The sequence below is a fragment of the Bombus pyrosoma genome, linkage group LG16, assembly GCF_014825855.1.
Source record: "Bombus pyrosoma isolate SC7728 linkage group LG16, ASM1482585v1, whole genome shotgun sequence".
In the NCBI taxonomy this organism is placed as follows: Eukaryota; Metazoa; Arthropoda; class Insecta; order Hymenoptera; family Apidae; genus Bombus; species Bombus pyrosoma.
In genome coordinates this window covers 3161678-3189449 of record NC_057785.1, presented here as the reverse complement: position 1 = coordinate 3189449, position 27772 = coordinate 3161678, and the positions used below count along the sequence as shown (strand labels likewise).

At 39.5% G+C, this 27772-nt stretch overlaps 1 protein-coding gene across 3 annotated transcripts in view; it reads left to right on the top strand.

Annotated features, from left to right (window-relative positions):
• The window catches only part of LOC122576155 (patched domain-containing protein 3), a 53122-nt gene extending 26065 nt beyond the window's left edge, over nt 1-27057 (top strand). For 2 of the 3 annotated variants that reach the window (XM_043746042.1, XM_043746041.1), the window contains exons 2-9: nt 15332-15608; nt 15975-16185; nt 16533-16718; nt 16899-17242; nt 20051-20251; nt 20335-20466; nt 22822-23135; nt 24021-27057. In XM_043746042.1, the coding sequence (XP_043601977.1) occupies nt 15332-15608; nt 15975-16185; nt 16533-16718; nt 16899-17242; nt 20051-20251; nt 20335-20466; nt 22822-23135; nt 24021-25487 (3132 nt within the window). In that variant the 3' untranslated portion in view covers nt 25488-27057. Of the gene's footprint in view, nt 1-15331; nt 15609-15974; nt 16186-16522; nt 16719-16898; nt 17243-20050; nt 20252-20334; nt 20467-22821; nt 23136-24020 lie in introns of those variants that run through there. The other variant, XR_006319655.1, reaches the window with a different exon arrangement.
• The last annotated feature ends 715 nt before the right edge of the window (nt 27058-27772 follow it).

Below are 27772 nucleotides of genomic sequence, written 5' to 3'. Positions count from 1 at the left end.
GAGATCATAGAATTTTTCAGGGGCTCTTAGGATCTTCAAGGAACTCGCAAACACTTTTACCGACTTTCTGTAATCTTCTAAAGCCTTTTGGAACACATCCTGACATTTCCTTCCTCCTCTAAAAACTCGCAGAGTCCCCAAGAGACTGTGGAGCACTTTTAAAGTGAATATACGTGGTTTTTAATTTCACTGATATTCTCATTTATCGGTCGATGAACTTTTAAATTCTTCAGGAATATCTCGTCACTCAGCTGGTTTGCATCGAAAAGAAAATTGAAATTCGTAACGGATGCAACATCGTTTCCCGATACTTGCTCTACAAGAACTTTCCATCCTTTTCAGACCGGTCTCTCCCCCCTACACTGAGCATCAGTTGCAACATCGCGAGAAATCGATGTCTTTGAATCATTTTCGTTTCTAGGAATTGTAAATGCGACCCACAGCGGACCCTAGACTGAAGTAGGATTTCTCTTTCGGCACGTGATATATGTTATCGTTAGATGGTTCAAGTGAAAACTTGATCTGAAATCAGGTAGATCTTCTTTTTCGATCGCGTGAAATATTTCAGAGTTCTGGAAGTATCGTTTGTAACTTTTAACACGTTCGCTGCGCATCCAACTTTTATTTTCTACTTGTGCTGTGCGTTAACAAAACAATATTGTGCAGTATCTGCGTTTGTATTGCGAAATATGCATTATTATGAAATACTTTCTCATAATCTCGGGATTTTTATCTTACGTGTCAGATTGAAGACGTTAGCATGGATAATCTCGAGCGTACGTGTACGTGTCAATTGGTATGATTGTGCCATTATAACTGGTATCATCGAGATCATAACAATCTGCAGTTGGATTACTTAATTTTCGAATTTTGAACGTAATTTAATTTTATAGCCAATCTTTATCACGGGGAATATATTTATTTTATTTAATTAATTTCATTTAGTTTGCTTATTTTATTTATTTTGTTTAATTCTTGTCTCTCGACTTTGAATTTCGTCTGTCAATTGTATCAATGTTACAACAGCACATAATTTCTAGTTAATACAACAACACTGTTTACCACGGAGAATATAAAATACAAAGTGAAATGAAATACTCTAAATTTTAATAATCAAACATAAATTATTACGACCATCTGTAAACCAATAATACTATTTAATGACTAATCTCTACTTTTATTTACAAAATACGTTGCAACGAATTTCTCTTCTCGTTACTTAAAAAGTAGAAATATAAAAGCAGGGTACGAAGCGGAGAGATATTGAAAAAGAAAAGCAGCGTTGTTAAGACCAGCAAAAGCAATTGTTTCGTTTAACAGTTGCAGTTGAAACTCCTGCGAATAGGAGACACAGTTTTTTACACAGTTTCGTTTCAAGCGACCAAAGCAACGATAATTATTCCGTTACGCAAAGCTGGTGCCCCGTGAAACTGCGATCTGTCGTTTCCTTATCGGTTTCTTGCAGAATTCATTCAAACGAACTTTCTCCGGCCACGAAGCAATGCAATTTCGATTCGATAAGCCAATCATTGACGCTGATAGTCGTACATCTTCTACCTAATCATCTCTTTATTGTGTTATTGTTGGAATAATAAAGAAATGGAGAGAGAGAGAGAGAGAGAGGAGCAACAAGTGCGAAAGCCAAGCTTCTTCTTACCGTAATTAGTTGGAAACCAGCGCGGAGCGTCCGTGAAGCGTTACTTTGCATTCCTGGCTTGCGATGAGCACGGGATCACGTGTGTGGCAGATTTCCAAACGATCCGCGCGTGTACATGCTGTCCGAAAGTCACTGAAGGTCTTTGAAAGCTGCCTACATATCTGTGAAGGCTTTTGAACATTTCCAAGAGCATCTGAAATTTGTTCAAAAGCTTTTTCTGAAATTCCCTCTGAAGGTACCTACGAAGATACCTAGAAAGTCACCGAGGAAGATCCCTAGGTTTCTGAAAGTCACCAGGAGATTAATTAATTACTGGATACCACTGAATGTCTTTAGAAAAGTATTTCACACCATTTTGGGGACTTGCGAAGACTCAAGAGAAATTATAAAAGTTTCATATAATTCTGACTATGTTGGAAGAAGTTTGCAAGCTTCTGAATGCATGTCGACGTATTTAAAAAAATTTGGACAATTTGGACAGATCGTCAAACTTTCGAAGGCCTCTGAAATCCTGTGAAGGATCCTGAAAGCTACCGAGGCATCTGGAAATCGTTGGAGAAATTCTGAAAATCTCTGAAGGAGTTCGAAAGCTCTCAAGGACTCTGAAAATTTTTGAAGAAGTTCTGGTAACCTCTGAAGGACTGTGAAAGCATCCAAAAGTATTTAAAAGCTTATAATGGCCTTTGAAAGCCCCTTTGAAAAATTTCTACTAGCCTTCGAATGTCTTTAAAACATTCTGAAGGCCTCCAAAATATTCTGAAAGCTTCCAAAAAATTCTGAAGGCCTCCAAAATATTCTGAAAGCTTCCAAAAAGTTCTGAAGGCCTCTAAAATATTCTGAAGTCCTCGAAAAAATTCCGAAGGCTTCCGAAAGATACCGAAGCTTGCGAACACTTGTTAGGAGTGATAAACAACTTTCAAATAACGTGCAAGGCGAATGAACGACATTAACATCCAGGTGGAATGAAAACTTGACCACTTAAGGCTTAAGGTCAGCGATCGAGTTGACAATATTGCTCATAGTCGTTTTGAAAGAGCCGGGCTACGCGAACACGCGTATGCGCTCTTTCGTCATTGGTCGATCGACGAAATCGCGACTACGGACGATTGGGTAATGCTCATCGCACTTACTTTCGTTTCACGTAACGTGCGTCCGTGCGTATACAGTATACGCGCACGAAATTGACCTGAAATCACGTTTTAATGCTTTCGCGGTCAATTAACAAGCGAGTTTACGTCCATCTTCGTAGAAGGACCGGTATAGCGTGATGTAAACGTCAGCTTGTGAAACTTGTCCTTATGAGGTTTGTTCTCCGCTCTCGCCATTACTTGTCAATGATCCTACAATCGATGGAAAATTGACGTCGATGCGCTACTAATATATGAAATATAACTCGCTTTTACTTGTATGTATTTATCATGGCGGAAAGCACGACATACATTATTCTCAGAACTCCATTCTCTATTATCCACTTGAAAGTTAATATTGTACTTACGCGATTAATTGACAAGTTATTCATAGCGGTGCTGGTGGCTGCTCATGAAACTCCAGGAGCCTAATTGCACTTGTCATCCAAGTTACTCGTTGCAGTAACTGAGGATAAATGCTTCGACAGATATTGAGAATCAGCCTCTGTTATCATGCAGCGACCAATCGGTTGTACATACATTAAGAATCATTGAAAGGTAGCTGCATTCTTAATCAAACGGTTAAGTAATTGCAACTTTTACTTACGTTAGTCCGCCGACGTTGGACTGCGAATAATTTCTGAAACCTATGGAAACTGGCTTCATAAGTGTTGAAACTTGCAACAGACGCCTAGCAAATTACGCACGTAGCACCCAGTATGGATACGAATATGGATAGTTGAGATTTAAGAAGCAACGAGGGAATGCGGACGACGAATGATGGAAGATGGTTTACGGCAGGTCAAGGGACAGGGTACCAACGATATGACGACGTTGAGACATGGATTTCGCAAGGGAACGCGGCAAAAATCCTGCTTTCCACCGGTTGTTTTTTCGCAATGCTCGCCGACATTCGTGTACTCCTACTACTTTTCTCTCTCGTGGTTTTTCTCTTGTTTTCCTCCAGTGTACACTACCGCTCATAAGTATCGTTTTCGAATTGCAGTAACAGTTTGTGAATTTGACTCTAGACTGTACAAATGAACGATGAACTGATCAAGGCAACGCTTCTCACGCTTTCATGGTATCATCAGGATGTACACTAGCCGTGCATAAATATTTGTATTTACTTAGTGCACTCTAATCGAAACACTGATATTTTTATCACGTAGTTTCTTTCTATAGAAACAACGCTTATTACTTTCTTATGGATTCGATAGGATTGCACCAAGTATTCAGATACTCAAGCGCGATAGTGTATACCAAGATGTATTCTAACAAGATATACACTACCACTCATAAGTATCTGGATACTTGCTGCAATCCTATCGAAGCATTGATACTTTTGTTGTATACCCAACATTATATTATAGAAAAATCTTTCTCATCGTCATTTCTATCAGGATATACAGTGCCGTGCATAAGTATTCGTACACTCAGTGTACTCCAATCGAAACGTTGATATTTTATTATCTTTTTAACATTACGATAGAAGAATGTTTCTCTACAATTACTTCTTCGCTTCTTGCAACAGAAGCAACGCTTATTATCTTTTTATGGATTCTCCTGGTTGTACGATACCGTGCATGAATGTTTGTACACTTGGTGCAATTCAATCGAGACATTTACATTTTCTATCGCTTTCAACATTACGATAGAAGAATATTTCTCTATCGTTCGTTCTTTTCTTCTTGCCATAGAAACAATGTTTATTGCTTTTCTGTGTGTTCACTATTGTGTAGGTATTGTATTGTGTATTGTTGCATAGTGTGATATACACGATAGTGTTTAAGTATTTGCAATTCAATGGAAGCATTGATATTTTGTACTGTATTTTCAACGTTCCTATAGAAGACTGTTCATTATCAATTCCTTAAATTCTTGTCATAGCCTAGATGAAATGTTTTTCTGAAACACGGAATATATTTGCATCACTTAAGTTATATATGTGTTTTCGATGAATAGCTAACACCTGATCAAATTTATAGGAAGTTTTAAAATGTGATTCGTGACACATATTTCAATCATTCTAAGATCTGAACTCCGACCGATATACTTAAAGTCACTTGACTTGGTTATGCCCGTGATATTATTGCTTTTTATTTATATTAATATCGATCATTATTTTCAACAATATATAAAACTGTTTATGGTTCCCTGAGATAAGGTCAGAGGCGAAACTTAGGTCAAAGATCTTTAGCTAAAGTGTATTTTATATATTTTTGGAAATTTGGAAGCGCGATACGTACGTTTGCTAATTAATATCGCTGGTTGTAGTATGTAACATGAAGACTTTGTCTGTCTATTTAGAATACTCGTCTTAATCTGTCTTATAATTGAAAAAATAAAGAATCTGAAGAGAAACAGGTAGTCAAGTAATAAAATAGTTCTATGCGGTATGACAATTACGAAGGTCAATTTTATTGTTACATTTTGACTTTTGCAAATCGATTTAACCCGGTTATAGTATATTGTTATACGTAATTATGACCATTAGGAAGGACTAAATTGTTCTCGATAATTAGTGTCTTGGGAAAAATAAGCGAATTGTCCGAATGCTTTTGAACGATAGTGTACACCGTCCACGCGTCGTTTACTCATTTTTCCATCATTTTTCCATCATTTTTTGTTCCCCTCGCGTGAAAATGGAGCCGCGTACTCGTCGAATCCAGCCATGAAAACCGAGAGGCATCGTGCTAAGCGGCTCTTCTAGCGGGCAACCACCGTGTCGACGTGAAAGCATACCGTGGCCGACCATTTTCCATTTTATTATTTATAAGCGTTACTTTCGTTCTCGGCCACGTGCAACTTTGATTCGCCTGATTCTATCTCGTCATCTGTAAACTGATAACGCGTAGTAAGTTTTTCCTAGATTGCGCACGTTTGCGAAAATTTAGATTTTTGTTAACACGGCTAATAAAATAGAAATTAAATACAAATGAAAATTAAGCTTAGAAGGAGCAATTTGAGGTGGTCGCTGAAATGTCTCAGGTTCGATACAGTTTCGTTTCATTAGATTGCGGGTTTTTATGCAAACGTGTATTTTTATAAAGCTAGTTAAACAAATCGAATCCAAATAGAAAATTTCATTCATTGAATATTATAATAGGTACTATACTTCCGATATTTTGCATAGGTATCATAATTTGGATATTTTATATAGCTACTATACTTTGAATATTTTGCATAGGTATTATACATTGGATATTTTGTATAGGTACTGTAGGCTGTATATTTTGCATAGGTACTATACTTTAGATATTTTGCATAGCTACTATACTTTGGATATTTTGTATAGATACTATATTTTGGATAATTTGTATAGGTACTATAGTTTGGATATTTTGTATAGGATTATACTTTGGATATTTTGCATAGGTACTATCCTTTGGATATTTTGCATATGTACTATACTTTGGAAATTTTTGTTGATACTATAATTTGGATATTTTGCATAGCTACTATACTTTGGATATTTTGTATAGATACTATACTTTGGATAATTTGTATAGGTACTCTAGTTTGGATATTTTGTATAGGACTATACTTTGGATATTTTGCATAGGTACTATCCTTTGGATATTTTGCATAGGACTATACTTTGGATATTTTTTGTTGATACTATAATTTGGATATTTTGCATAGCTACTATAATTTGGGTATTTTGCATAGGTACTATACTTTGGATAATTTGTATAGGTACTGTAGTTTGGATATTTTGTATAAGACTGTACTTCGGATATTTTGCATAGGTACTATCCTTTGGATATTTTGCATAGGACTATACTTTGGATATTTTGTATTGGTACTATAGTTTGGATATTTTGTATAGATACCATGCTTTGGATATTTTGTGTATGTAGTATATTTGGGATATTTTGTATAGATACTATACTTTGGATATTTTCTATATTCTTGCATATTATGTACATTCCGTGCATTCTTGCACTCTCCATAAATAGGTATGTAAAAATCTGTTGTACAGTTATGTTACGTATCTTCCGTCTTGAAGTTTTTGTACTTTCGCCTGTTGCATAATTACTCCAATATTACTAATGAAAGTTTACGAGCCCTAAGTTAGATGCTACTACAGTATTAATAAATACGCTTATACAATGGTAATAAATTTGGTAAAACGCGAGGGGAATTCCCCAAATAGATAAAAAAGTTAACAAATTATTTAATTATTGTGTCTGAGAAGAAATTATGAAAGAGAAGTTACGTAACTTACGACTTGTAATTTATCACTCTAGGAATATTTTTTGATCACTTATTATACAAGAAGTCTTGGCGAGACATTCAGAATTATAGTTAATGGACATTATATTTTTATTTCTTGTCTTTTATTTTCACAATAGAATATTCAAACCGCTTGTTAATCGATCGAATCGATTAAATCAAGAACTCTGAGATCATCCAGACTGTAAAGAATGTGGAGAAAAAATATACCAGCTTCGAACATAACATCATTTTGCAATTTTTTGATGACCACTTCTTTTCTAAATTGAAATTGCTACTCCACTATTGCAATAAATCCAGCGATTCGAGAGTTTTTAATTTTGGAAAGAGAAATTGGCACAGATCGCTTGGCCATGTCGCAGTGACATGATTCCATCGTAATTTTCTTATTCCGCCTCTTGCGGTTGACGCGATGATGAGACATTGATCCTCAAACAGGCTAATCGTTGTCCCAGGCAATTCTCGTGTCCTTTTATAATTTAACAAATCGCGGATAAAGCCAACTCCCTGTCGATTTACGTGTTGGTTCGCCATTACACAATCTGTTCGCGCAGGTCAAGTTTCTCGGTTCAAAATTTAATCTGATTCACTTTAGAAACATCCAAGTAGTTCGTTTAATAAATTAAGTTAGGATTGTACGTAATTCGGTTAAATTGTGCATAGGATTCTGCACAGTTAGCAAGTTCAAACAGAACCATAATTAGATACGCTTAGATCGGTGTAGGTCAGAAATAAAATCACGCGGTAGTGGTATCTGTGTTATTCTCTGAATTTTAATGCTATTAAATCTTCGTCTGTGTATATCAGGCAAGTTCAAGGATGGCGCGGAGTTTATTTCTCGAATTTTAGCAAGATTTAGACGCTTGGAGCATACTTGGAGTAAATTTATTTAGTAAGTTTTAAATGCATCTCCCCTGGCGAGCAGCGAAATAACATTTTACGCAACATTATTTTTAAAAATCGTAGCTAAAGTAAGTTGTTGTTTTATTTCGTTACGAAAGATGTAGCAGAACGCTGGTGTTGTAAAATATCTTGACGTTTCCGAATTTCATAAATTTGGAGGATCTACATGGAGGAAGAAATGGTAAAGAATAGAAGTGGACAACAATATTGATCAAATTCTTGAAATTTCGATTACGATTTCGATATTGTGAATGTTTTTTTAATTAATTTAAAATTAAACCGATTAATAGAACAAATTGCGGATTAAACGATTAAACGTTAACGTTTAAACCTTTGTCCCTCGATCGTTTAATATATGAAATCTGTTCTCAATTATGTTTGTCTCAGACTTTAAATATTCGTCGAGATACTTCTAAACTCTGGATTCAAATACGTCGCGCACTATAATATTTCAGTCTAAAATTTCACTAAAGGGCAACGATGGTTACATAGGGACACGGCACGTTGTAAATTTCGAGCACAAGGCCTGTGAAGCGAAACCGACTTGACATTCCCATCACAACCTGGCGTGACTAGCGTCTCAGATGAAATAGCGTTACGAGGGATCATTGCCATTATCCTAGTCATTCTCCAAGCGACCATTCATTACCACGAAATTCCACTGACTCGCTTAGACTCGATAATGTCGGTCGCTTAGTCCTGGAAAAACCACGTTATTATCCTCATAGTTCTTCATGCGACTTAAGATTATATAAATGCATACAGACCGTAATTACTTCGACAGGAAGCTAACGAGTGTTTCACCGAAAGTGCCAAAAAAATTGGTGAAAGTATGCAAGACAATCGCATTTAGACACTGTAAGGCGATTTAACTCTTTCGAGATGCCTTTTTTCCCGGCAGTAATGTAATAATTTGTGCTTTGGTATATCGAAAGATTGAAAAGAAATTAGATTTGGTATATATTTCAAGCATATATACGTGGTTCCATCTTTTACAATGCGATCATTTATGCTAATTGTTAGTGGCGACAGAGAAAATTATATTGTATACAAACAGACACATGTTTCATACAAGTCTTTCGTTTTCAGCTGCTGAATCCGTTCCTTAAGTATTGCCTATTTATTATGAAACATCTTGTACGTACAAGGTTACGTTGATAAAAGTTAGGTTATGACACTATCGATTCTGAAGTATTGCCTACTTATGAAACATCTTGTACATAGAAGGTTAAGTTGATAAAAGTTAGGTTATGACACTATCGACCCTTATGTATTGCCTACTTATTATGAAACATCTTGTACATAGAAGGTTAAGTTGATAAAAGTTAGGTCATGACACTATCGACCCTTATGTATTGCCTACTTATTATGAAACATCTTGTACATAGAAGGTTAAGTTAATAAATGTTAGGTTATGACACTATCGGTTCTTAAGTATTGCCTACTTATGAAACATCTTGTACATACAAGTTTAAGTTGATAAATGTTAAGTTATGACACTATAGACCCTTATGCATTGCCTACTTAATATGAAACATCTTGTACAAGGTTAAGTTGATAAAAGTTAGGTCATGACACTATCGACCCTTATGTATTGCCTACTTATTATGAAACATCTTGTACATAGAAGGTTAAGTTAATAAATGTTAGGTTATGATACTATCGGTTCTTAAGTATTGCCTACTTATGAAACATCTTGTACATACAAGTTTAAGTTGATAAATGTTAAGTTACGACACTATAGACCCTTATGCATTGCCTACTTAATATGAAACATCTTGTACAAGGTTAAGTTGATAAAAGTTAGGTTATGATACTAGCGACGCGAAGTACGGTTTGAATGACAGCAATAAAGATAAGGTTATTAACTTAATTAATTTAATTTCGGAAGGGTTATGACACACAGTTTCTTGCTTCCTCGTTGTAAAAAATCATCTCCCTCGGAGGTTATCTACTTCAATTGCGTTACGGGCCACAGACTGCTTTGGCCAATTTGTCGCGTTGAAAGTTTGAGAATCCTTTGATACGCTCAACTATTTTATCGCTGTCGACATTGTGACTTAAACCAACGATTATTATTCAATATATTACCACACTGGTTGGTCAATCCACATTCTGGTCAATTGGGCAATCCGGTGCAAGTTTATCGGACTGTTTCACACGTGGGGAAAAGGCCAGAATGGAAAACATGTTATTAAACCTGTTAAAAACGTGGGATTTTTAATAGCGTGAACGTATGGTGGAAGGGATAGTTAAAAACCAAGGTCAATTGATTAAGGTTCTATGATTAAGCCTAGATCAGGTCAGTCCTACGAATTCCCTACGAAATTTACTTGGGAATGACTTTCTAACATTACCCAAGAATCTACAGACGAGAATTTTATTATGGGAACCTGACCTGAATTTTAATACGAGCTAATCTAAACCAAATTTGGACAAACTTCTTCAGCCTTCGTATAAGACTAACAAAGAAAAGTCACACAATTGTATTATTCGTAGCTTCTAATGGATTGTCCAATTGTCATTTTTTGATGCATCTATGAGAAATTTAAAGATACAAAAATGTGCACAGTTTGCGTACAATCTACACAACTATAAAACACAATACGTACGTACAAAGCTACAAAATATAAATACGTGTAAAATACCTAAAATAAAGTTCTCGTTATGACGCTCAATAGTAAAAAAAACACATCTAATTAAAAAAAAAAACACATTAATTCCAAGTACTAATTCTTTAATCGCGTAGATAAAAATATAAATTTGCATAAAAGACCGCGGTCTAGTTTTTCGTATTTCTTAACAGACGAATAAAAAGTGGCAGGATTAAAGAAGCATTACGGTAGTAATTTAAAAGATCATGTAACACTGGAGTGGTTGGATAGACCGGTAGCTCTAGATCAGGGTCTCCTCTTACATTCTCTGGATCAATGTCCTCGTCATTGTTTCTTCAGGAAGAAGCTCGTTCTTTCTGGATCATCAGCCCCCATACAAGCTACCGTAACCCTATACCGCGCATTCTTCCTTAACATCTCATCTGTCTCATCTGTCTAGTGCCTCCTCCTACCCTTTTTCGCTGGCTCTTGTGCACGTTGGTTTAGTCTCTTTTCCAGGATCTCATCTATATAACGTTTCGTACTCTAATTTTCAAAGAAGACATACTTCTACTTCAGATTGTATGTTGTTGCTTTCGGCGTCATCTATATCTTCTTTCGAAATCTCTAAAATACGCAATCCTATGATGCAACGGGTGTCACGTAACTGAAGATTGTACCAAAGTTACGAAGATGGTTTTAGAAGGGGCCACACCGAACCACAGGAGATTGGGAGAAACGTTATTTGAGAAAACTTGAAGTAGTTGCAACAAATAGCCTAGAGGCAAACCTAATCCTTCTGATCGATCAGGCGAGAACATTAAGCGTGAGTTTTCAAGAAAATTTGTCATCATCGTGGAGATTTGAGCGGAATAGTGAAAATGGGGAAGTGTCACTAGACCGCATAATTACGGAAACCGTGATTTGAATGGAAATAAGATGGCAGATTTCACGGATAAGATTGGAAAGCTAGGTGGACGCGGTTATCCGTAGAAACGGAAGGACATTGGCTCCGGACACGGTAGGATTCGAGCGTGAACGACTTTCTAAAACCACTTGCACTCGATTCCAGCTGGTTTTTCCATCGGTGATTCGATGACGTGGTTTAGAAGCGTGGTGTACGCAGATCTCACGATCTGGATGGCCATCTTTCTCCTCTCGTCACGGAGAAAGTAGTCAGTCGACCGGTCATTGGGTAACACAGCTCCTTATTCGATCAGCAACGATTGGATAACAGTCGCGTAACAATCGAGCCAACCTTTTGTTCCAACTGTCCAATGAAATCGTAACTTGGCCGACGTAATCGCGCTCTAATCAAGCTAATTAACAACGATTGCGCAACTTTCACACGGATAGAAATCAGTCGGTGAAGCTTTGCTATTATTTGGAAAGCAAGCTTCGTGGTGTTACGTAATTTCTTTCTCGCTGTGCGGTAGAAACAAAAAGAAAGTCGGAGAAATGAATTTTTCAAGTTTCCATTAAATTTGACTTGGATCAGGTTCGATCAGACTCGTAGTTTGTGAACTTAAGAAACTCGATAAACCGATCCTCGCGAATAAACAAATTTTCCAAGCTTCGGTCAACCAGTTAGCTGTTTCTGACGAGTATACTCGTCGTTAAGAAATCGCAATATTTTGTGTTACGACGAGCTCTGCGAGTAATAAAATAAAACAGTTATTTCGTTACAATTTAATTCTATATTATAATAGTCACGCATACTTTGTGTTCGACGAATATACTCGTCATCGTTTACTGTTTGCCACGCATTCCAGGTGTCCTCTTTTCAAAGAGGTGGCGACAATTGATTGGTTGAACGCGAGCTGAACTTTCTTCATTAGCTTTGAACTGAATTCTTACTTTGATAAAGAGATTTCTTGAGTAAATAAATTTCCCAAGTTCAGGTAAACTTTGAGTTTCACTTTGATTTAATATAATAACGTAAAAATGATAAGTTTGACGCCTCTGCTAAAGTTCGATAAGCGTGACTTAATACACTGTGGCTCCAGGGTTCGCATTGAAGGAGTTCCAGTTGATTCAGTCGATTTTAGCGTCTTTTAGAATTCGATTAAAACTTTTGATGAGATTTCTCAGGATATTTTTTCAATGGACTTTCCATTATTGCAAAAACTTTTATTGGAGGGTTTGTTCAGCTGACGGCGGAGGTCGACGCTCTGGCATGAGCCGTGTTTGTGTTTTTCGCTGGGCAGAATCTGACGTAAGGCGAGCTGCGAGTCAACGAGCTTCCCAGAAAACATTGACGGGCCGTTCCTTCGATCTTGAACCAGACTTACCGCAATCCCGTTCCGAATCCGAAGAATCGACAGCTGACGATCATTTCGCTATGCTAAACGCGTATTGTGCCGATCTAGGTCAAGTTTCGTGCGTCATTTTTGCGCCCTGTTTTTCAATGACGCTTTGGTCGAATTCGCTTAACCCACTATTCATTTAGAATTTTTAATATATCCCTTGTTTTGTCTTTTTCGGCTATGTCACAAAGAGGATGACGACGATGACGATAATGCGCAATGAATGTGAATTTCGTGCGGCGGTGGTGGTAGTTTGGTTGGACCAAAGAGAGAAGAACGGATGTGTGCGATTTTCATCGCTAAAATTGAACTCGAGTTTGAGACACGACTGGCTACTTAAGCAGAGACGGATGTCTGCGTTATTGCACCAAGTGTGCTTTTCCATTGCGTCACGAGCACAATAACAGTCTACGTAATTTTTTATTCGTCTTGTCAAACATTCTGTTTCTGTTTTTCAATCCGCTTAATCCTTCGCTCGACTGGTTTATTTTCTTAACACTAACCCTGCCAGATCCGCTCAAATGACCGGCTTCAAAATTTAACTTGGAATTGTACGCTCATCGTTATTTCTTTTGTACATTTAACTTTGTGAAAATTCTTGTATTTTCTGATTAATCAATTTCTCGGTTGTTGTTAGTATGAGAATTTACATAAAGTTGGACGAACAGAGGAAATAACGATGAACGTACAATTTTAAATTAAATTTTGTAACCGGTCACTCGACAGGCTCAGGACAGTAAAGTTGAGTTGGGATATGCGAAGGAGTAAATTGTAAATAATGCAGAGTAAAATAGGGGAAAAATGTAGAAAAATAAAAAGAGAAAAAGAAATGAATATTTTAATATGACACAGTTGAAAACGAGGATAATTTATAAGATCCTTTCGAAAGTAGCTTACAAGTTGACAAAGTTTTGTAAGACACCAAAGGTGGTGAAGCTGCTACTGAGACTAACAAAGTTTGAATATCTTCAGTATCTCGATATTGTGACGAGAGATCTTTCCAAAATTACAAAGAGCCGATCGTGAAAATCAAATAAAGTACAACAACTCATTGGATCTTAAATTTGCTCTGCCCGTGTGAATTAGAAAAGCTAATTATACCTTTGCCCTTTTAACCTTCCTTAATTAAAGAAATTAGTAAAAATTGGACGACGACTTTGTATCGATCTCAAACTGTCTTAAAGTACTCTTAATCACACCTTTCTCTGTATTCTTCGCGTTTCTTGCTGCTTCTTTCAGAAATCGCTTACGCGAGCGTAGATCATGTTCTCATGTAAAAAGCATCGATTACCACGAGTACCCGTTTCAATGGAGTTACATTCGCAACCTGTAATTTCGCCATGGCTGATCGGAGATCGTAATAGTACTCTGGCATTCGAAATATTCCTTTAAACGTTGCGTTACGCTCTTTTTTCCACTTATTTCTTCCTAATTTCTTGCCCCGAAATTGCGAAATAGTCTATCGTTAATATTCGTATTCGTTGGTTGCGCTGGAACAAACAATTCGCTCCACTTTCTATCGTTTTTCCCGGTTTTCTGACAGCACCGCTCTGCAGTTATGGCAATTATGTCATAAATTTCAAACAACGTTGATCGATCGCTATCTCCGTGCACGTCTTAGAACCAGTTCCTTCGGAACTACTGTTAACCGCTATGACAATCTTCAACTGTATGTACAACGCGCTCAACTATAATAGAATGGACAGGTTACGAACGTTATTTCTTTGCTGATGGTACTTCTGCCGTTTTATACGGTTTCCACAACACGAAGGTAGAATACTATATTTACAAAGTAAATTCCAGGCATCTTTATTGTTTCTCTGTATTGTGAATAGAATTATCCAATGGTCTCTGCTCTGGTTATATACCATATAGGTGGGACCGTTTTTAAGCAAGTCCACCTGAATATCTGTTCGTGTCGTGATGATGTAAAAAATTCTATAAGCAGTTTGAACGTCCTGCATCAAGGGACCAACGTCCTGTAAGAATATTTGTGTTCTACAAGCTTGTTTTTCCTGAAATTCTTCCATACCATTTCAATTACATATAAGGTTTTCCATTATCACAACTGAATAAAAGAGACGTTTAGGTGGCCTTACTTAAATGTATCACCCTGTATGTATATAGTTTATATTTATACACAGTGCAGGGTATATATAGTTGGATTATTGTAATAGATGATACGTTGTAACTTGTAACAGTTTCTAAATTAATTGGTTATTTAATTAAATTAATTCATAAATTGGTTAAAATTCATTGGTATCTCCTTGTAAGGGATAAGAAAAATGTATTGACTACTCCATATAAGACTATATGATGAAATTAAAAAAAAAAGATACAATGAGAAAAAATATATTTACATAGTACAGTGTATATAGACATAATATAAAATAAATAAATATGTATAATAATATAGAATATAATATGTAATATATAAATAAATATTTTTATATAAATATATGAAATAAATATAAAATAAAGTAGCTTTGTCAATGCTTCGCGTAGATGTGGAACAATCTGACATGCGTGGACGATTTCCTAAACCGGGCATTTCACAAACTGGGTCTGGTGGTCGGCCGTCATCCCGGTTACTTCGTGATAGTTCCGGTTCTCGTTGCCTGCATCTGCTTCACCGGATACCAGAGAATCCATTACGAGATAGATCCAGAGTATCTGTTTTCTCCGACAAATGGACCAAGCAAAATGGAGAGGGCGATCGTGGAGCAATACTTTAAGGTCAATTACAGCCACAAATTTAACCTGGGTCGCATTACCAGGCCAGGTGAGTCAGATTTTAAAAGGAAATACCGACGCCAGTCAATTTACGGCTACCTTTTTATAAAACACGTCGGCGAAGTTCAAGGAGAAAGTGCATCAACTTCTCTTTTTCCTTGTTTGTATTGTGTGTAATTTCATGCTGCGTGAATTAACCTGCTGTGCAGAGCATAGTTTGTTGTTGTATAGTCTGAGAACTTTCACGTTTCATCGAGCCATTGTTAATCAACTGCTGACTGGAACGATTCGCGCGGTTCCCTTACACATTTTACTTTTTAAATTCTTTCTTCGTCAGTCTCCCTCCCAGATCGCTGTTCATGCGAATTTTAATTACTCGCAAACGTATTCGTGTAATATTTGTCGGTCTAAATAGGACGATTCGGCCACGTGATCATCACGTCCAAGGATGGAAACGATAATCTGCTGAGAACAGCAGTGTTCGACGAACTCAGGCAGCTGGACAAGATGATCAGGAACACGAAAGCTACCTACGAAGGGGAGGAGTTCACTTATAGTCAGATTTGTGCCAAATGGTTGGACACTTGCTTCAACAACGACATTCTGGACCTACATCACGTCATAGAGTAAGTATATTGCTAGAATCGTGGCATTGTTAATTATTAATTTCACTAAGCAACAGATTTTTATGCGTTTGCTGTAGGACAAATATCTATGTTTCTATGTTTGCCTCATTCTAACATGCCAGAAAGATCTACAATGTTCTAAGAAAATGTTGAACGTAAAATTGAAACGGGAAATCATCTATACTAATAGCAATTGTTCATACATTGTATAAGCTTGAGATATTTTTTAAATTCAGGAAGATGCAATCGCATACTTTGTCATCTTACGTGAAAAACTATATTTAGAAGAATATTTTTAAGACTGATCCGTGTGTTTGAGGGTCTAAGAAGTCGGTAGCACTTTGCAGGGATGTGGAAAAGAGGGAGCTGAACCTGACGTTCCCTGTGACATTGAATCCCATCACTTGGGACATTCACCTGTTACCAGTCTATTTTGGAGGTAGCGTGATCAACGAGGACCTGATCATCGAGTCTGTACCCTCCATGCAGCTGGCCTACTTTCTCACAGCTGACAATGCTCGCCAGGATGCGATGTAAGTTCGTGTCCAAGCTTCTATGTTACATACGTACTCACTTGCTACTGTTAAATATATTACAAACATTTTAAAACTGTAGAAGAGAACGTAAGAAATTGACGAAATTGCGAGCATACGAAATACCCTAATGCTATGACTCACGCTGTATATCTAAAATCCTTCGCATCTTGAAAATAGCGGAGCAGCCTGGGAAGAAGCGTTTCTAGAGACGCTGAGGCAAGTGGAGGAGGACAACGTGTTCAAGCACATCGCTACCGCCAGGTTCGCTTCTAGGACCTTGGAACTGGAGCTGGAGGAGAACACCAAGACCATAGTACCTTATTTCTCGAGCACGTTTATCCTAATGGCCCTGTTCTCTGTGGTGACGTGCATGATGACCGATTGGGTACGCAGTAAGCCCTGGTTGGGACTTCTTGGAAACGTCTCTGCGGCAATGGCCACTGTGGCGGCGTTTGGTCTCTGCATATACCTGGGTGTCGACTTCATCGGGTTGAATCTGGCTGCACCGTTCCTCATGATCGGTGAGTGAACGCGAATGTGCCTCGCTCTAGAGCAAAGTAGCGATATAATATAAGATCATAAATTTGATAAAATATAGGAGACAGATATTTTAGATTTGAAGCTCTCGTGATGATCGATGGATGTCATGCTCTTGACTTCTACGAAGACGATTGTATTATGAGTGGCATTCTTGCGTTAACGCTTCGCGAACGTTACAGTTCGCTTCTTCAGGGTACACCTGAACATTGAATTTCCGGAGTGAAAGTGTGAGAGGAACGAAATATTAGGTGGTTCCATAAGTTACGCAGTTGCTTTATTTATATTTATTTACTATTTATTATATTCTATATTATATTAATTTATTTACATACGTAGCTCTCGTCTAACGACAGTTTGTTCTCGTATATTGGATAAACAGAAAAATGTATCAGTTGCGTGACGATTGATCGATGATAAAAAATTTCTCTACCATTTATTTGTTAAATTATATCAATTCAAATTTCCGATAACGTAATAACGTCGTCTATGTTATCCCTTTTAGACTCAACTGTTGAAAAATATTGCATTATTTACCGAATGTCCTGACAATTTAGTACACGAAGCGTTAAAGAAAGAAACGCGTAACTTTCCTCTGCCAAGATGGAGCAAGATCATAGAATGGTACTTGATTAGTATTCTTTGGATGTAAATACATCGACAGATGAATATATAGAATTCTGACAAAAGAGTAACGTTTCGCTCTTTATTGGCGTTCGGTGCACTTTCGTTTGCGATACAAGGTGTCTAATGTAGGTTAAATAGATTCTATGTCATAGCGGTTCGCATAATACTGAGAAAATTACGATAGCACCTAGAACGCCAAGGATTCAACTCGAGCCCTATAGAATTCTTAATCGGATCAAAAAAGACCCGACTCATGTTCGTTGTAATTTGAATTTGCCAGATTGTCGGAAGAACTGCAATTCTAACGTTATACGGAGTGAATGATTGATGAGCGACTGATTGTTGTGCGAATTCTCAGAATAATAAGTGCGAATGAAACCACAGCTCAATGTGACTCGCATACTCTTCGTGATAACTTAGTATCGATTCCGGGAATGGCAGACGAACTTTGAGCTTTTTGGATACCTTGGATGCTTTCGAGTATTTGTGATTCTTTTGGGTACTTTCGAATACTTCTGATGCTTTTGGATACTTTCAGATACTCCTGATGCTTTTGGATACTTTCAAATACTTGTGATCTCTTTGATCACTTATAATATATTTTTATACTTATAATAGTATGGATACTTTTGATACTCGCGAATACTTTGGACACTAGAGAATACTTTGGACACTAGCGGATACTTTGGACACTAGCGGATACTTTGAACACTAGCGAATACTTTGGACACTAGCGAATACTTTGGACACTAGCGAATACTTTGGACACTAGCGAATACTTTGGACACTAGCGAATACTTTGGACACTAGCGAATACTTTGGATATTTTTGAGTACTCTGGATACTTTCGAATGCTATATTTTCAATATTTTCGTATACTTTGGTTATTTTTGAATACTTGGATAGTTTACAAGAGCTATGCTTTGGATATTTTATATATTCTTTTCCATATTAAATAGATCCTAGGGACTTTGTATGTTTAAATTTCCAATAAGAATTGGCGTTCTGATAATTCGAAAAGAAAGAAGAAAGATTTCTCAATGATCCGGTCGGACGTGTGCAACGATCGTGGTTGCCTGGTGGCTGGTGCATACGAGCGTAACGACGGAAGGGAAAAGTCGCGACAGCGGCTTCCGCTTTTCACGCAAATCACCCGGTGCTCGCCGATTCCAGCTTGTTTCCCTGATCTGTGGCCAGTCGATCGAATCGAGGAGGGCTGTTAAACAGTGTTTTGCAACAATTTCGTCAATGATCATTGCGTTACGACTCGGTTGCTTTCCCTAGTATACACAATCTTTGATTAATTGTAATTACGCCTGTTGTTGTTGATCCTTTCGATTAACCCGACGTTCTTCTTCACCTGCCACATAAATATTTCTCATAGCAATTAGTATAATAATGGAAACACTTGTACAACGGCTAGTATTGTCTAATGGGCTGGTGAAAAACGAATGTAGCTTACATAACGAGTACATTTCTATCGACCTCTCAATTTTAACTTTACTTTCGCTCCGCTGTTAAAAAGGAATATTTTAATATAAAGCGAGTAAGAATGGAAGGAACTTACCAGGCACAGCTAAGAATGTAATTGCCGAAACAAACGATGTATTTGATTGGAATAGTACGATAAGCGATGGAAATTTACTATGTTCCACTACTCCTTAAATATATGTGTCGCGTTCAATCGGCCAGTAACTTACTGAAATGCAATGTTAAACGCACTGAGGTGAACGCGAAACGACAGAAACATGAATTTCCGACAGAAATGCATCGAACGAAAGATGGTTCGATGGAAAAGTTTGGATGGTAACGCGGGAAATGGTGTGGAAATCGGTCGTCCTTGCTTGAAATTGAATAAATGCGTTTATTAGCGGTTATAAATCGTCGTCCAAATGTAGACAGGCTGAATCATGAATAAGCCAGCCATTCTGATTCACTCGACGCATTAACTGCCGCCTTGTTATCACGCTAATGGCACTGTGGTCGTTTTTATACCGACCGAAGGGGTGTTTGCGCCGACAAATCGCTCCCACAATGACTCAGCTGTGTCACATTGTATTTTCTTTTCTTTTCTTTTCTTTTTTTTTCTCGTTCATATTAATTTACAACCAAGCAGCCTGACGCTACTTCCAATTAATCGAACTGATCGATCGAATTGTTTGCAGGTATCGGAATCGACGACACCTTCGTCATGTTGGCGGCCTGGAGACGAACCAGTATAATGAAACCGGTGCCTGAAAGAATGGCTGCGACTCTCAGCGAAGCTGCTGTCTCCATCACTATCACTTCGCTCACTGACATGATATCTTTTTTCATTGGCATTCTCTCGCCTTTCCCCTCGGTCCAGATTTTCTGTATTTATTCAGGTTGGTAGCACGCCATTTATCTAAACGTCAATAACTCCAAACTCCAAGGCTAAATGGATCATCTGTTACTTTGTTTGCTTCAGGATTCGCCGTGGTCTTCACCTTTGTCTTCCATCTGACCTTCTTCACGGGTTGCGTAGCCATTAGCGGTTACTGCGAGCAGAAGAATCTGCACAGCGTATTGTGCTGCAAGGTGCAGCCTCTCTCCAAATCCTGTAAGTCTCTGTCGCTCATATTTCTCTTTGTTCGAACGTTAATTTGCTCCAAATAATCTCTACGTTCCGCGACCTCTAGCACGACGATGGCCGAAAGAAAGCTTAACACGTTGACTGTCACGACACCCGTATTCGGGTGACAGCAAAGTTCCCGGTATGGCCGCGTCACCCGTATTCGGGTGGCGCTTATTTGACTACTTGCGAAGGATCGTCGTAGGTATTTGAGAAGATATTCCAGAGGAAATAATAAAACTATTGAATTGTTATAACAGTAATACGAAAATGGTTTATTAAACAAATTATATACTCGCGTTACTAAAATATCAGAAAACGCTTGGTACTGCGACACGCTGGCCTGACGGAGATTTCAGTGAAAACACGCGTGTCAGTCAACGTGTTAAAGGGTTAAAGGAGAAAGAAACCAGAGCCGCGTTTATACTTCTGGAAGCTCTAGGCGTGCAACGTGGTTCTTAAACGTGACCTAACAGGGAGCGAGATACTAGTTTCTTGCGCCTAACGCGGCCCTGGAAAAAACACTGTAATTTTGCAAAACTAAATTATAATATAATAGACGAGCGTTGGTAGAGACAAAATGTTTAACGCGAAGTTTACTTATATTCGAATATTAGTCTTAAACTTTCTTCTGCTCACAACCGTAAACTGTCCGATTCTGAGAAGAATGCCTAATCCGAAATTTCTAATTCCGAATAAAAAAAAAAAAAAGAAAAAAAGAAAGAAGCAAGCGAAACTAGTCGAACGAGATTCAGGACTAACATTCGAAGAAGCTGCGACGCTGTGAGAGCGAGAAATGGAGCTGTAAGTGGATACACATGCATTTTCTTGTTACGTAACCGCTGAAGAATCCGTTGTGGTCGGTAAAAGTAGGAGTTCGACGATCGTTCGCTATTCATTTCGGTTACTACATCCGATGTAACCATCCTGTTTACTTACACGTGCGCGGCGATGGTAACAGGGACCGTTAAATCGCCAAAGAAGACGTTACCCGGAATACTTTCACGGGCAGAGCCCCGTCGAACGTATCATTCGTTGGTTTTATTTGAACTTTCATTTATTTGCCGCTTGCCACGGAACTTTCTATGCTAAGCAGCGGCCGGCCGGACTCCGGGCTCTTGGGGCCATTACACCAACGCTGCTTTATTCTTATTTCCATTCTACGAAAGGTAGCCGCTCTAAAAATCCTCTTAGAACAGACCTTTCTTTAACTAAAATCTTCTCACAAATACCGTTTTATCGTGAAAAGTTGATACATGATCATTGCGAGAGAAAGGTCGTTGTAAATCGCCGGCGATTTCGATCGTGAAAGCCGGAAGATCCTGACCAACCGTCGTCGAGTCTCTAAAATTAGTTAGAAATTGTAGCTCGATGCACCCAACAAGTCCCTTGCTGTCCCTTACTCCGGTTACGAATCGACAAATCACTTTGGCGATAGCGTGTAGCTGTAATTGGCAAAATTGGAAACCGATCGTCTTGTGATCCGAATCGAGTTACTTCGTCTGTGTACTCCTTTGGTTCTTGTCAATTCGATGAGAAACCAACGAGACGCCAGATGTCCGGTGGTAGCCGCCGGTTACGCGAGAAATGCGTACCAGGTTACGTTAGAGCGTCGCTAATTCGTTAGATCACCGCTGCGTTATGTAACCTCGTCACTTTCTCCCGAGGCATTGTCAATAGTTATAGACAATACCATCTTGCATATTTTTGCACGATCTGCGTTTTGCATATTCCAGTTTTTCCCTATTCTTGCTGCTTTCGATGGTTTGTGAAAAGCGGCAAACAGTATTTGCTCATTTCCGCGATCACTCGTGCACCATCGGCTGGAAAACGCGGTGAAAGTGCCATTTCAAGGTGGTTACACGCACCATCGACGCAAATATAATTTACACGGCGAACGTTGCTTTTATCTTCACGCACGGCTTGGCCTCAAAGGTTTAAGGTCGTTGGAATTTATCATTAATAATTGGTATCGTGACTCGATCGAGAAGAATTGGTAATCAATCGGTAAGCAAGAAAGGTGGCGGACACGCGTGGTCAACGCATCTTGGAAATCGATTGTCCCGATGAGGAACGCGTGCTCGGCGTACTAATGCGAGTCTTCGTATATCATAATGTTCATTGTCGTTTTGGCGCGTGACATTGTACCGTCGTTTTCCTCTGGCTTTGTTCCCGCTAAACAATGACCCTGTACATTCTTTTTCTCACAATGTGTACGGGATTCGTAGTAGAAGACAATGCAACAGATTCTCGTGAAAAGAGCGATCGCGTGATACACCACAACCACCCCTTTCCACTTGAATCAGCGAGCTAACGACGAACGAATGTTATTTTGTTTTTCAGCAAACAGATCCTGGCTCTATAGAGCACTGTGCAGTGGAGGAGTAGATCCGGACGATCCATACAACCCCATCGATAACCCAGAACACGGCTGCATGAGCTGGTTCAGGGATTATCTGGCTACCGCGCTGAATTGCAGACCCGTCAAGGTCATCGTCATCCTGATATTCGCCTGTTACCTTGCTGGCGCACTCTACGGCCTGACGACTCTTCAGGAGGGCTTAGACCGTCGCAAGCTCTCCAAGAACGACTCCTACTCGATCACTTTCTACGACCGGCAGGACTACTACTTCCGGGAATTTCCGTATAGAATACAGGTAGATAGAAAGAATATAGGCGATCGTTATCCGAAAAGTAGCAGATTCTGGTGAAGATTCGCGGTTTTTTGTCATTTTTGAGGCACGCAGTATCGCACTATTTTGACACAGAGACATTGTCTTATTTATTTTCTACTATATCAACAAATAGGAATAACGAAAACATACAGGTCCAGCGTGAATCTCCTGAATATTGAGATATAATAGATTTGAATAATAAATTTAAATAATAATAAGATAGTAAAATATAATGTATCTTTAGTATTAGCTGTAGTATTTTACGTTGTAACAAGAAAAGGTTGAAAATCGTTGGTTTGGCTAGGTGCTTGTTTGGGATTCGTTTTTTAATCGAAGGGATTTTCGAGGGCAGAGATGGAGAAGGTGTTCTTAGCCAAGAGGTCCAGGAACTGCGGAAAACCTCCGAAGATTCATCAACCTGCGAATAACTCGCTACACGCAATTATGTCACGTGGGTAACTTTCTCTCGGCTTCACTGCGTCGAAGAAAAGTGACTGGCGTTGCGTCACACGGTGCTGTCGCGATTTTTCTGGTTCAATCCAGAGGACGTTCGCTGGAACGTCGAGAGTGCCGCATTCTCCGCTCCGGAACCCCGTAATTGCTAGTTTCTGGCGAACTAGGCGTGGCTGGAAGACACTTAATTGCCGTCCGGGCTATAGGAGGACTTTCAAGTTCATAGAAACCGCTCTTCATAATTTCATACCTCATTCCGCGCGTTCAATATCTTTAGATCGCGAGTAAATGGCGAGCAGAAGACGAAGAAAGTTTCCTGGTCTGAAATTAAATAATTCCGCCGATATTCGTTGACGAGTTTCATGAACCAGTTGCTGCTAGGCTTTACAAAGATTTTCGTCACTTTTGTTTCAGGTTGTAGTGAGCGGAAAGTACGACTACAGCAATCCGGTGATTCAAGCGCAAATGGAAAATCTGACCAGGTCCCTAGAAGCCAGCAAGTATATCAGCAGCGCTCCCATATACACGGAGAGCTGGCTCAGAAGCTTCCTCAGCTACGCCAACAACAGCGCCACCGACGTGGAAATCAAAGATGAGAAGACTTTCATCAAAGTGTTGAAAGACACTTGGCTGTCTCCCAAAAGTAGTTTCTCTCTGGACGTGAAGTTTGACCAGGCCGAAGAGCACATCATCGCCAGTAGATTTCTGATCCAGGCAGTGAACGTCAGCGGGACGAACCAAGAGAAAGACATGGTGAAGGAACTACGTCGGATTTGCGCCCAGTCTTCGTTAAACGCCAGCGTCTTCCACCCTTACTTTGTGTTCTTCGACCAGTTCGAGTTGGTCAAGCCCACCAGCATCCAGTGCATGGTCTTCGGCGCTCTCATAATGATGCTCATCAGCTTCATCTTCATCCCCAACGTCCTGTGCTGCCTCTGGGTAGCCTTCTGTATTATCTCGATCGAGTTAGGCGTGGCCGGGTACATGGCTCTGTGGGACGTGAACCTGGACAGCATATCCATGATCAATCTCATCATGTGCATAGGCTTCAGCGTCGACTTCACCGCTCACATCTGCTACGCCTACATGAGCTCAAAGCAAAAGACTGCGGAGGACAGAGTGAAGGAAAGCTTGTACAGTCTCGGTCTTCCTATAGTGCAAGGAGCCACTTCAACGATCCTCGGTCTCATAGCTTTAGTGCTTGCAGGTACCTACATCTTCATGGTGTTCTTCAAGATGGTGTTCCTGGTGATATTCATAGGAGCCATGCACGGTATGTTCCTGCTGCCCGTCCTGCTCTCTCTGTTCGGCCCGTCGTCCTACAAAGACAAGAATACTGACTCGGACAAGGCTCAACAGCGGAAGGTGTCGGAAAAGGATGTGAATTGCAAACTCCAGCAGCCTTACGTGATCCCACACCCGACTCTCACTTACTATCATTCTTCTGCACCCGCGAAAAGTCTGCAGGACAGTCCCGCCACCAGTCTAGCCGCCTTCGAAGACAGGGACCCTGGTCTGGGCACCAGCGAAGACAGCAACTCTACGGAAAGTGGCTCCTCCCAAAGTAGAAGAAGGGAAGGCCAGCTGGAACCAGAGAACCAAAGGCGGCACGACGTCTGGAGAAGGTCCATAGGCGTTCTTTATGGGACGTCTCAGTTTCAGACCTCTTCAGCGCCAGCTGCGCCTCCTCCGGATTATTCTGCCACGACTCCAGAGACTCAGAACGATCAGGAGCGACGAGCAGCCAGGACGGTGTCTTACTTGGGTCCCTATCCACCTCACAGGCCGGCCAATCAGCTGCACAGAGATCACAGGAGAAGTAGATCGTACCATAATCTGCATCACTCGTCGAGGTACCTGACTGACCCGCGTTATCCTTAAGAACGAAGAAGCAGAGAACGAGTGTAACTTGTGCACGGCTTGCAGAGGGAAATCCAATTTTTCTGTCGTGTGACGGTCGTCGAAAATACGGTTCACGTTGTTTGAGAATTTCTCTTGGAACCTGGCAATCAGGCTTGAAAGACTTGCTCCTGGCTGTAGATACAAATCGGTGGCTGGAAGAACAGCGAATATGGTTCCTTCCTCGGAGCAGTATATTTAACAAGAAGGAAAGAAAGAGAGAGAGAGAGAGAAAGAAAGAAAGAAAAAAAGAAAGAAATCTTCTCAGGAACGTCTCTGCAAGTCGTGTTCGTGTTAGAAAGGAGACTCGAGTGTAGACTCGTAAGTAAGTAAAGTAAGCAAAGAGACTCGTTTTTCAAGTGTGAGCTCTAGGATACTGTCAGAGGAACTGTATGGTAGAAAAATAGCACCTTCTAAGATCGAATTACGTCAGCCGGTATTTTTAAACATTCTCCAGTCTTTTTTTCTCGTGATTATTTTATTAGAAGAAACGAAAGATAGACTGACCGTGGTCGAGCTTTGAAAATCCGGGCTGACGTTGATCGAAGCAGCGAATTTGATACGTTTTTACCTTGAGCCGAATACACGATAACGATTTGCTTCTCCGATACTAGTTCGACCACAGTCTTTTATTTAGACTAGTAGCTTCTAGCTGTACCAGCAGGCAACGGTAGTTACCGTGCACGAGTCAGTGGAGGATCGTGGGAAACGACGAAAGTGGTCTTCCACGATCTGCAGTTAGGATGTAAGAACGAATCTGCTCAATGGAAATCAAAACCAAAACGCAACAGCAGGGAGAGTCAATTTTTCAAGCAAAAATATTCGAAGAACCGTCGATCGTGCCTTACCATGAAATGTGTTCTCGATAAAGAAGGAAGGAAAAGAAGAAATTGCAAAGTAGTCGTGAAGCTAGTTTTACGACGTTTCACGGCCGCGCTACGGCGAAACGAAATCGAACGGAATCGTGGAAATTTTTAGTTCGATCGAGAAACGAACCGAGGCCGATTCTCCTCCGGTGTTTCTCTTCTTTGTAATTCTATCACACCGCTGATTTCAAATGTGTGACACGTGCGTGGAGTACGACTGCGAGTCAACTTGTATTGTATTTGCGATTTTCAGTGGGAACTCTGCTCTCCTTATTTTAGCAAATTTTTTATAGCGATTCAAGAAAACTAATCTTGAAAAATTAATTGTCGATTTTGTTGAGAAAAAGCTATTATATATTATGTATTATTTAATACAAAAGAAGATATTACGGAAGAGATATAATTTACGAACGAAAATATTAAAAAGAAGCGAGAGAAAGTTCCGAAGGAGAAATACGTTCGACAACGACGATTTATTCCAAAGGAAATATATTCTTCCGCCATTTTTAATGGATGAAATAAACGATACATGCTGCGTGTTCGGCACAATTCTTTCTGTATAGCACAAACGAGTATGCGTGTTGGTGAATGAGAGAGTGCAGCGAATATTATGCATTGTCACAGACTGGCAGCTGCCATTGAGAAACTTCTTGTAAGCGAAATATATTCTGGTAATGATTTCCTGATGGTTGTTTCCCGGAACCGTGTTCTCGTCCTTCCTTTTCCATGCAAAATACTTCAGGAAGAGGGAGTCCCTTTACAAAGCCTGGGATGCCCAACTAACTTGTTAAAACAAGAATCACCAGATCCTATGAATACGTAAAAAGTTTGCTTTAAATCTTCTCTTACCTTTGAACGAATAAACAACGCTATAGAGAAGTTGCAGAAAATTTACCGTGAGCATGCAACAGAACCTGCGGAACGACTTATCCTTCGCTTCTTTACCTACAACACAACCTTTCACCGAGAGACTTGCTAGCAGTCGATATTACCGCGTCAGCAGATGCTTATCCCACCCGAACGTAGATTCTCACAGACAGTCGATACAATAGGTTGCTGGAACCTTTAACGAAATGGAAAATTTCGAAAAAAATCTATATTTTCCCTTTTTCCATTGCGGATGCGGTCGCATGATTTTGTATGTAGAGAGAAACGTAGAGTGGAAGAATGTGCACGAGGCTAGGAAGATAGCAGGCTGAAGGAAGAATCCCTGTCCCTAGATATTCTTTTATTTGCTCCGGCGAGTCCGGCCATGCATGAAACACCGAGCTTAAAGTCGACTTGCCCCTTTTGGGATATTGCATCCCCGACGTCTCGGATAGCGGGCGATTTTCAAAGGTTTCCATCGGAACAGAGATTACCTTGGGATTCCTGTACGCGCGAAGGAACGCTGCTATCGAG